This window comes from Gadus chalcogrammus, chromosome 5 (assembly GCF_026213295.1).
Source record: "Gadus chalcogrammus isolate NIFS_2021 chromosome 5, NIFS_Gcha_1.0, whole genome shotgun sequence".
In the NCBI taxonomy this organism is placed as follows: domain Eukaryota; kingdom Metazoa; phylum Chordata; class Actinopteri; order Gadiformes; family Gadidae; genus Gadus; species Gadus chalcogrammus.
In genome coordinates this window covers 17,554,866-17,564,865 of record NC_079416.1, presented here as the reverse complement: position 1 = coordinate 17,564,865, position 10,000 = coordinate 17,554,866, and the positions used below count along the sequence as shown (strand labels likewise).

General features: G+C 43.1%; 2 protein-coding genes across 7 annotated transcripts in view; one reads left to right on the top strand and one right to left on the bottom strand.

The window, feature by feature from the left end:
- Positions 1-10,000, bottom strand: part of pacrg (PARK2 co-regulated) — a 73,571-nt gene that overhangs the window by 20,545 nt on the left and 43,026 nt on the right. The window lies entirely within an intron of this gene.
- Positions 866-5,083, top strand: LOC130382453 (zinc finger protein 862-like). 6 transcript variants are annotated; one of them, XR_008895575.1, is made up of 7 exons: positions 866-2,375; positions 2,555-2,741; positions 2,841-3,386; positions 3,469-3,621; positions 3,724-3,856; positions 3,942-4,399; positions 4,495-5,083. XR_008895575.1 is itself a non-coding variant. In XM_056590211.1 (7 exons), the coding sequence occupies exons 2-7, from the start codon at positions 3,228-3,230 to the stop codon at positions 4,783-4,785; spliced, it is 1,029 nt and encodes a 342-aa protein (XP_056446186.1). In that variant the 5' UTR covers positions 866-2,375; positions 2,555-3,227; the 3' UTR covers positions 4,786-5,083. The 6 variants fall into 6 exon arrangements, 3 of the variants coding, with proteins under 3 accessions (XP_056446186.1, XP_056446185.1, XP_056446187.1); XR_008895576.1 differs by having other exon boundaries at positions 2,841-3,621; positions 3,942-4,095; positions 4,261-4,399; XM_056590211.1 differs by having other exon boundaries at positions 2,555-3,386; positions 3,942-4,095; positions 4,261-4,399.

Genomic DNA, 10,000 nt, shown 5'->3' with positions numbered 1-10,000 from the left:
GAGTTTGTGTGTCACTCTGTTCGAGCCTGCATGAGAGTTCAATGTTGTCATTAGCTGTTACGTCTTTCTGACCAATCGCAGTCAAGGCCGACCTGGGCTGTACCACTTCGAGAGGGGGCGCTCAGTTACTCCCCTCAAAACCGAATTGGTTGCGACGTTGACCCGGCGCCGCCCGAAACGCTAACGGGCCACAGGGAATTCTCCCAACTCTCCCGATTACTACTCTGCGTGTGCGTGCGTGCGTGCCTGTGTGTGTGTGTGTGTGTGTGCAGGCGTTATTCAATTGCCTGGTAAACATATAGGCCGCTACGGTAATATTCATACTGGTTTAAATAATGCATTTGATAGCAGGCTATTTCCCATCGTTGCGAGTTTTGTTCGAAAGTTCAGTGATAGAAAACAAATAATAGCCCGGGCTATTGACGTTTTACGGTACCACTGTCATGCACCTACCCGATGTCCAGTGGACCGGGTTGAATTTACTGCGGGTCTCTCTTCTTATATCCATCTTACCAAAGATATTTTGGTACTGTCCTTCTCAACACTCTGATCTCACTAAAAGGCTAGCAGCAAGAAACAGCAATATCGACGAGATGCGCTATGCATAGAGAAGAAAGAATATCGACGTTGAATTTGCAACATTTTGCAACAAATTATTCTAAATCTGCCCATGCATGGATTGGACACGGCAGAATTTTGAGGTTTCACTCGCTACAATGTTGCATCTGTGGCTGCTGGTAATTCAATCACAAAGAAGTAAACTCTACGGGGCTATTTTCAGCATTACGTTGGTTTTTTTACGGCACAGCGATCCGGGGCTATTCCCAAAAGATCCGGGGCCATAGCCTCGAATGCCCAGGTCTAACGACGCGCCTGGTGACCAGACGTCCCCGTTTTGGGTGACCTGTCCCCGGTCAAAGCTGTCCCCGAAAATGTCCCAGATTTGGACACTGAATGAGGGAAATAAGCGCGCAGACACAAAAACCAGTTATTGCGGTAGCCATTTAAAGCATCGCCAGAGAAGACGTCGTATGACGTACGTATCAGGACGTACGACCAGATGCAGCAGCGTCAACGACAAAAATCTAGAGGCGGCAAAAAGGAAAGAAAAGAAGATCAGCGGTCATAAATGGTATGTTGTGTATATATTAATTTATTTATTGAATTTAGGTGGAAGACTGCTTTGGTAACATATGATTTTCCTGTAGGCATAGGAACATGACTCGACTCTGTTAAAAATAATAAATGAATTAATAATAAATCAATGGTTGATAGTTCTGTATTTTGTGTCGGGCTGTGTGGGTAACTAATGACTGTAGTAGGCCTAGCCTAGTTATAAATGCAGACCATCTGATTAGCTGATGCCCTCAGTCATGTATAAATTAATATACTAATATGTTTTGACTTGGTAATTATTATTATTTACATCTTTGATATTTACGATATTTATTTATGATAATATTTCATGATTTTTCACGGCGCCGCATTGAAAATGTCCCCGATTTTCATTTCAGAAATCTGGTCACCTTAATGTGGAGTGGATGACAAGATCAAGATGAAAAGAACGATTGAAAGCTTTTTCGTTAAAAAAGTTAATAAGTTAAGGCCTGATCCGAACGAATGCTCTGACACGGATCTCCCTTCAACTTCCCAGGTTATGTCAGGCCCTAATCAGGAGACGGCATCGGCTAATGAGCCGCACACGATCAACTCCGAGCCACAGCCCGCCGAAATTAAAAGGAGGAAAGTGTATGCATTTAGAAGAGAGTGGCTTGACCAGTTTCCCTGGCTAAGATACGATAAAACCGGGAACGAGATGCACTGCATTTACTGTAAAGAGTGTGGGAAGACCATGGCCGGCAATAGTGCTTTTGCGACTGGTTCCAATACATTTCGTATTGAAACTCTGAAAAAGCACAATGCATCCATGAAACACATTACATGCCGCGATAAATGCACTGCCACAGTGTCCCCTCTCCCCGCTGCCTTTCAGCGGCAGGAAGTAGCAAACAGAACATCAGATGAGGCCGAGATGATGATCAAGTTCAACATTGCCTACAATATTGCAAAAGAAGAACTTCCCTTCACTAAATTCAAGTCCGAAATAATTCTTCACAAGAAAAATGGCTTGAACGTAAACCCGACCTACAGCAATGATGTCATGTGCGCCCAATTTATTGGAGTCATCGCAGATACTCTGAAAAAAAATACATCGGTGCAAATTGCGAACAGTGCATACATGGCATTCCTGATCGACGGAGACACAGACATCGCCAAAAAGGAATGCGTCATTGTGTATGGTCGTATCTTGCAGAGAGGAGGACCGGTGAATATACTGATTGGACACATCGAGGTCCAGCATGCCCATGCCCAAGGTAAATGTAATTTAGCCTATGCCATATGCCTACCGTTTCAGTTCTGCATATGTTATATTGTAATTACTGAAAATTTAAAAATATATATTTATAATGAAATGAAAATTAAAAAGTAGATTGCATTATAAACTCTTGATCTGGGAAATAAATTGTATTCTTTTTTTTATTTGTTTAATTAGGAATTTATGCTGCCTCAAAGAAAGCATTTGCTGCTCTTGGGGACCAGTGCAGTAACTGGCTGGAGAAAATTATTGCTCTGGGTGCTGATGGTGCTGCTGTTAATTTGGGCAGCAAAGGGGGTGTCATAGCCCTTTTGCAGCAAGAGGCAGGTGATCACATTGTGCCTTTCCACTGCATGCCTCACAGGTAAGACTATAGATAAGGTATGACTGAAACCCTTAAGTCACTGTGATTTTCTTTTATAGAGCAGATATATCTATATTTAAAATGTGACTATCTTTTCAGATTGGAATTGGCAATGCTGTCAGTGCAGAGGGACAATCAAATGATGGGGCAATTGTACGACCTTCTACATTTAATTTGGAAGACTTACCATTTCAGCCCAAAATCAATGAGAGAGCTCAGGGTCATTGGGGCTGACTTGGGGGTAAATGTGCTGATGCCCAGTGGGGTGAAGGGGACAAGGTGGCTCCCACATGTTTCAAGGGCCTTGGAGACCTTTCTTAAACCAGGACAGTTCACTGCTGTGTACTACCATATGGACCATTTGGCAAGCTCCTCTACCAATGCAGACATTGCAGGCCGAGCTACAAAGGCCAGTGCATTCTTTCAGGATGTTCCTTTCATTAGAGCCACTTGTTATTGATGTATTTTTAGGAATTTAGTTCATCAATGTTCTATGTGACTAATTTTTATTGTTGTATGGTACAGGTTAAGAAATCAATGGAGGATGCTACCTTTGTGGCCTTTTGCCATGTTATTGCAGACATGTTCAGTGGCATTAGTAAGTTTAGCCTCCTGCTTCAGAGGAATGACATCATCTTACCACAGGTAAGGGAAATGTGCAAATTTGAATTGTGTTTGTGGTCATCTTCAGCTGTGTTAATAATACTGCACTGAAATATCTAAACAGGCAGTTTGTGGCCTTGAAAAACTGCTGGTGACCACAGAGGCAATGGCTGTGAGACCCAAGCCTGGGGGAAGACTGTCAGAGTTCCTGGCTGACCTGAGGCTGCAGAGGAGGAGGCAGCAAGAAAAGGGTGAAATGGCAATCTACAAATTCCGGGTATGTGGTTCTGTCTCCCATTTAAACAGAGAACAGTCTATTTGTACAAATATTTCTAATATCTAACTCACAATCTCTATGTATGGTTTATGCAACACACAGACAATAACACTCAAAGGACAGGCATCAGAGCTGGCAGGAGATAGTGTTGGTGGCACTAAACTTGAAAAAGTAATGGATGCAACGATCATATCCACTGTAAAACATCTGAAAGCAAGATTCAGTAGCCTCCTAGGTAAGTGTAGTCACCTGTCTTATAAACACATGTAGATGAGAAATATTGTTACTCATTAACTAAAATGTATTTGTTCTTACAATAGGGGAGAGTGCTTCTGGGTCTGACACAGCCAAGGCTGTCAAATGTTTCAACATTTTCAATCACGATAGCTGGCCAGAGAACCAAGAAGACTTAGTAGACCATGGTGCTGATGACCTTGCATTTCTCTTGGATCACTTCTCCACAGTTCTGAGAAGGTAGCTGGTGGATTACTACAATATTATGTGTGCTGGTGGTGGTAGATATTTTGTTCATGTAGAATAGAATATCTTTATTGTCATTCTAACAGGTACAACGAAATTTCAGTACGTATATTTTGGTATGTGAACACTGATTAGCTGTGTAGTCCACATCATTTTCAGAAATGGTGTAAACACTGACCTTGCAAAAGAAGAGTTTGTGGGCTTAAAGCTATTAATTGCAAGGATGTTCCAAGACAAGACCTACCTCAGCCTTTGGGAGCTCATGTTGACCAGAGAGCCCTACTGCTCACAGTACAAGGTCAGTTTTTGTTAATGTTCTTTCTTAAGATTGTGTCAGTTTTGCTATCTAACACACATTGCTTAAATAAATCTCTTGAATGTATTTTTTTCCAGAACATCCTGCATCTTGTACACATTATGCTGGTCCTCCCTGTCTCAGCTGCAGTTTGTGAAAGAGGATTCTCTGCACAGAAGAGGATCAAATCAGACACTAGGGCATCCCTCCATTCAGACACAGTTGAAGATCTGATAAGAATCAGTGTAGAGGGACCAAGTCTGGAAGATTTTGACGCTAGAGAGAGTGTGGGAAGCTGGTTTAGCCAAGGCCAAAGATCAAGAAGGCCAAACTTCCTTAGTTGGCCATCAGAGGGGCATGTGACTGCAATTGAGGTCCATAGTCCATAAGACCTGGAGCCATGAGATGTGTTTGAAGTTTCAGTTTAAAACACTTAATTTAGATTTTCTTTTTATTTCACTTATCTTCTGATGTTTTAAATTTATATCGCAGCTCAGTGAAGCTGCAATAATTATTCAAATAAAGAACTTTATGTTGACCAGATTCTTCGTTCATCATTTACAAGTCAATATTGCCTATATGGACAGCTATTTAAAAAACGTGAACCTGTAAAACTGCAGTGTTGAATGCGATATGGTTGACAATTTGGGTGCACCTAACTTTTGTGCTGGTGCACCTAAGAAAAAAAGTTAGGCGCACCAGTGCAACCAGTGAAAAATGTTAGTTTAGAGCCCTGCATGGTTAGCATGACTTTGCGCAATCTTCTCCGTCGGTACAAGCTGCGACCGAATCAGGCTTTCATTTGGACACGTTCTTCGACCTCCTCGATGTGTAATGATACGTCATAAGCTTAAACCCTTATTTCGATCCTTCTCCATCACGAAACATATCTTTTCAGTGTTTTCCCTGTGGCTGTACTGCATGAGGGGAGAGGAGAGTAGAGAGATGGAGACAGCGGAAAGAAAGCAGATGAGGGATGAAGGAAAAGATGGAGAGAGTCAAAGAGAGAAAGAGAGAGAGAGAGAGAGAGAGAGAGAGAGAGAGAGAGAGAGAGAGAGAGAGAGAGACATATAAAGTGAGAGAGAGAGAAAGCTAGAGAAAAAGAGAAAGAGAATGAGATAGAGAGGGAGGGAGAGAGAGAGTCAGCGAGAGAGAGAGAGAGAGAGAGAGAGAGAGAGAGAGAGAGAGAGAGAGAGAGAGAGATACAGAGAGGCTGTCCAGGCTCGGGCTGCTCTGATCCGCTGACATTTCCAGAGAGCCTGATCGCTGTATGGACGGGGCCCGCCATGAAAAGTTCAAACACGCACCAATCCACGCGCAAAACGCTCGGCGCTGTCGTGGATTAACAGATCCCCTCCAAGGGCTCCCTCTGTGGGGGTCAAGCTGCTTCTGTACGCCTGGTTTCTGACATTCTGTCTGGAGGTAGAATGGCTGTACGTCCGTCCGTCCGTCCGTCCGTCTTACTTGGGTTCAAGGTGCTCTTGATGGACACACCAGCCTTAGTATTCAGTATCGATAAACACTCATCAAATCAGAGTCCATACTCTTCTGGTATTGAAATATTAGTAGGCCTATGTTTTATTATATTATTGGTCTATAATTATACCCATCACTTTGTGGGATTGCCCTCTCACTTCTTTTCCATTTGAACATTTTAGAAGGAATATATTATTAGTACAGTAAGATTCTAGCGGTGTAAATTCAAATATCAAGAGATGACAAAGATGACAGATGACGTGGGCAAACGGTGAGGTAAATGCTACAATTGAATCCAGCTACATTCTCAGTACCTCCTTCCTACGCCTTTGAGAACCTTTGAGTGTCTATCTTTCCCTCTCTCTGCGTCACTCTATCGTCTCACACACTTTTGATCCATCTGGCGGTTCGAGCTCGGCGCAAGGGCTTGCACTGTATCTCGACAAGCTTTAGCGTGAACTAATGCCGGCGACAGAATGCACGATTTTGAACCGTGAGAGACGACACACATAACGACATGTTAATTTGAGTTTTAACAAGTTTGTCCCTGGGTGTGTGTGGAGTGTATAGTTTTGGAACACTCTGGCCAAAACGGCTCTCCACAGTCCACACACGACCCGGTTCCATTCTACCTAAACCCTAAAACACCTGATTCATCAACAACCAAGCTGTGATTATAGATAAAAAACGACTGAGTAACATTGCGCATGGATTTAGGGTTTGACACGTAGCTTCCCCATTCTCAAATCATCACTGAGCACCTTACACTGCAGGATTTGATCGGATTTTGATCGATTTGCGGACGTATATGATACATGTTTGATATTATCGGGTTCCAGTATATCGGAGTACAGATTGAAGCTGTAAACACCACACACTACTAGATAATACTACTGGCGCTGTCGGTAGGGGCCGAATACTGTCTGAATAGCCCTAATCTTCCTGTAGTGTGCACAGCGTTAGTCACCATGACCCCTGTGTCCACTTTTAATCAAGCACCGAGGCACTGACTGGCCAGAATTAGACCGACCCCCTCCCCCAACCCCACCCTCACCCCCACCCCCACGGCCCCCTCTCGCTCCTCTGTCTCAGACGCGTGGGAGAAGATCTGCCTAAATTTGTCTCCCTCTGACAGGATCATATTTATCTCCTATTCTCTTTTAAAGTGTTTAGATACACAATACAAGATAATACACACACACACACACACACACACACACACACACACACACACACACACACACACACACACACACACACACACACACACACACACACAAACACACACACACACACACTCACACACACACACACACACACACACAAAACCCTCTTCCTCTCTCCATCAAACAGTTTCATATTTATCTCGGGTTCCCTTTTTAACAAATTTAGATACACATGTACAAAGGATCCAAACATAGACAAGGACACAGACACACATACATAAACAAAGACACACACACACACACACACACACTTCATCGTGTAGGATGAATTCATCTTTGTTGAGTCTTATTTTTTTGCCACAGAATGAGCTTGGTTCTCCAGCATCATAACATCAGACGAATAACCTTAAGGAAGTCCCTTCCTAATACATAATATTCTGGTTGCGTTCAGAGGTCCAGAAATTCCTCTGTGTATTTTTGGATTTCATTTTTGTATTCTACTATGTGCTGCCAGCTTTGATCAGATCTAGATTTATACAAAGCCTGCTCAGTATTGATTAGAACACATTCATGTTGCAACAATAAAAAAAAGATAAAACAATGATAACTTTTCTCAGAAAATATCTCCAACTATTGCTGGAGCCAGGATTAGCCAAGAGTCTGAATGCCAGCATGCAGGTTGGTCTGTGAGAACATTTATCACCAGAATGCTATGTGAGGTGGTGGCTGATTTCCTTACACGCACTGACGCTCACAAGTTGACAAAACAAGTCCATGTTTTTACATGTCCGAGATCTGTCATGTCCACGGTGACATGTTTTCATTTGTGTGTGTGTGTGTGTGTGTGTGTGTGTGTGTGTGTGTGTGTGTGTGTGTGTGTGTGTGTGTGTGTGTGTGTGTGTGTGTGTGTGTGTGTGTGTGTGTGTGTGTGTGTGTGCGTGTGTGTATGTGTGTGTGCGAGTATGTGTGTTGGTTTGTGTGTGTGTGTGTGTGTACGTGTATATGAGTGCGTATGTGTACGTGCGCGCGTGTGTTTGTGTGTGTGTGTGTTTAGGTATATTTCTTTCAAGAATGTGTCAAGTATGTTAAGCTCACAGTTGCACAGCACTTGCTCTGGCATTAGGCTAGGATAAACAACCCCCTCAGCCAACACACATACTAAAAGGAAACACACACACAGACACACAGACACACACAAACACACACACACACACACATACACGCAAGCACGCACGCATGCACGCAGGCACACACAAACACACACACACATAAGCACAAACAAACACACACAATGTAGAGAGAAGGGACCTCTTAAAGAGAATGCATTAATTCCAACTCTGAACCTCTTAGGTCTAAAGTTGTTTGCTGAAGTATCCTCCGTTTCCATTAGAGGCTTGGCTATAAGTATTAACAACGTAATTGAGGTTTTGACCTCTTGCACTACAGTGTTGTAGGGTGGACTTCCATTATTAGTCTTTTTAGTTGACTCCCTTTTCCATTCACACACACACACACACACACACACACACACACACACACACACACACACACACACACACACACACACACACGACATACGACAAGGGCTTGTAGACCTTCAATGCTGGGCCCAACTGAAAAAATGTAAGCGACTCAATCATAAAACGTGACTCATTCATTTCTAAAGACTGTGGGGCATTTAACAGATTTTGATTTGCTGTTCTGGGTGCAGGCCCTTTTTACTTACTGCTGGTACCTTGGCATGGAAGGGAAGTCGTATGACTCTGAGAATCCGTATTCCATGCCATGGAGGGTGGTGGCGCTGATGTAGTAGCCACCTTCCCTTCACTTCCCCTTCCCTCTTGCTTTTTCTTGATGGGAATTGGGAGAAACCGGCGCAGTAAAAGCAGGGGTGTGATTTGCCTGAACTTGACATTATGGCACTATGTTCATCTTCCTTCTGCCACGTCGGTATTTTTGTGAGAAACGTAAGAAAACTGCTTATTTTCGCCATTATTTCCCCTTAAGCTAAAGTAAATGCAGCTAGGTGGTAGAAAGTTGGCTATCTTCCTCAATGCATGCCTCTCATACTGAGGGAAAAGGGGAGGAGGATGGCATTTCGAAGTGCACTGATATTCAAATATCTGACCTGATCATCAAATGGATCATCAGCAAGTGAATCATCAGCAAAATACATATTTGATTTGAAATGTAATTGCACTCGTGTTCTACTGCCTGTTAAACCTTGCTAATGCTAAATCCCAGTATAGCATACTGTGCTGCAGTGCAGTGGAGTGTGGGGTCGCCCCTCATACAGATCACCTCATACAGAATCACAGGAGACTACTGACTGATTAAAACTATTTTTTGTATTAAATATATACGGGTTTGCTTTTTGTTGATGGGGTTTCCTTGCAGAGTTGATTTGCTTGGAGGGTTAGGTTTTAATGGATTTCTCCGGTTTGTTGAGACACACAGTTTAAGTGTTGACATTGTATATGGCGAGGTGTAAATCAGCCATGATCTCTGTTCAGGTCACCTCCTCTCGCGGTATAGACGCGTTTCGAATTGGGCAGTTGGCGAGGCATTGACACCCTTTATATTCCAAACGAGATTTAAATCAGTATCACAAAGTTGCCGGACACATAACAACCCTTCTTCCTAGAGCTCTCAAAGGGTTCCAACAGTGGGTTCACTTGCTCTTGAAAGAAAACAAACCCATAGCGAGATAGATTAGAATGACAGATCAATAGCACAACTCATCCACACGACGTACACACACACTCTCCGGTCTCGCTCGGCAGAGCTGCACCTTTTATTTAGATTTAATATCTCATTGAGCATTTTGTGAGAGGCTATCCCTTACATTTTATTTTAGACAATATTTCTGACTACTCACTGGCCCCAGCTTGCCCCAGCTAACATGTTGAATCATGCCCTGCTTTTTTCATTGTTCAAAACAACCCTTTGCTGGATCTGAAGC

Coding starts and splice junctions, on each gene's coding strand:
- LOC130382453 (XM_056590210.1), top strand. CDS start 1,556: ATGAAAAGAACGATTGAAAGCTTTTTCGTTAAAAAAGTTAATAAGTTA. Junction 2,376..2,554: donor CCAGCATGCCCATGCCCAAG/GTAAATGTAATT, acceptor TTGTTTAATTAG/GAATTTATGCTGCCTCAAAG. Junction 2,742..2,840: donor TTCCACTGCATGCCTCACAG/GTAAGACTATAG, acceptor CTATCTTTTCAG/ATTGGAATTGGCAATGCTGT.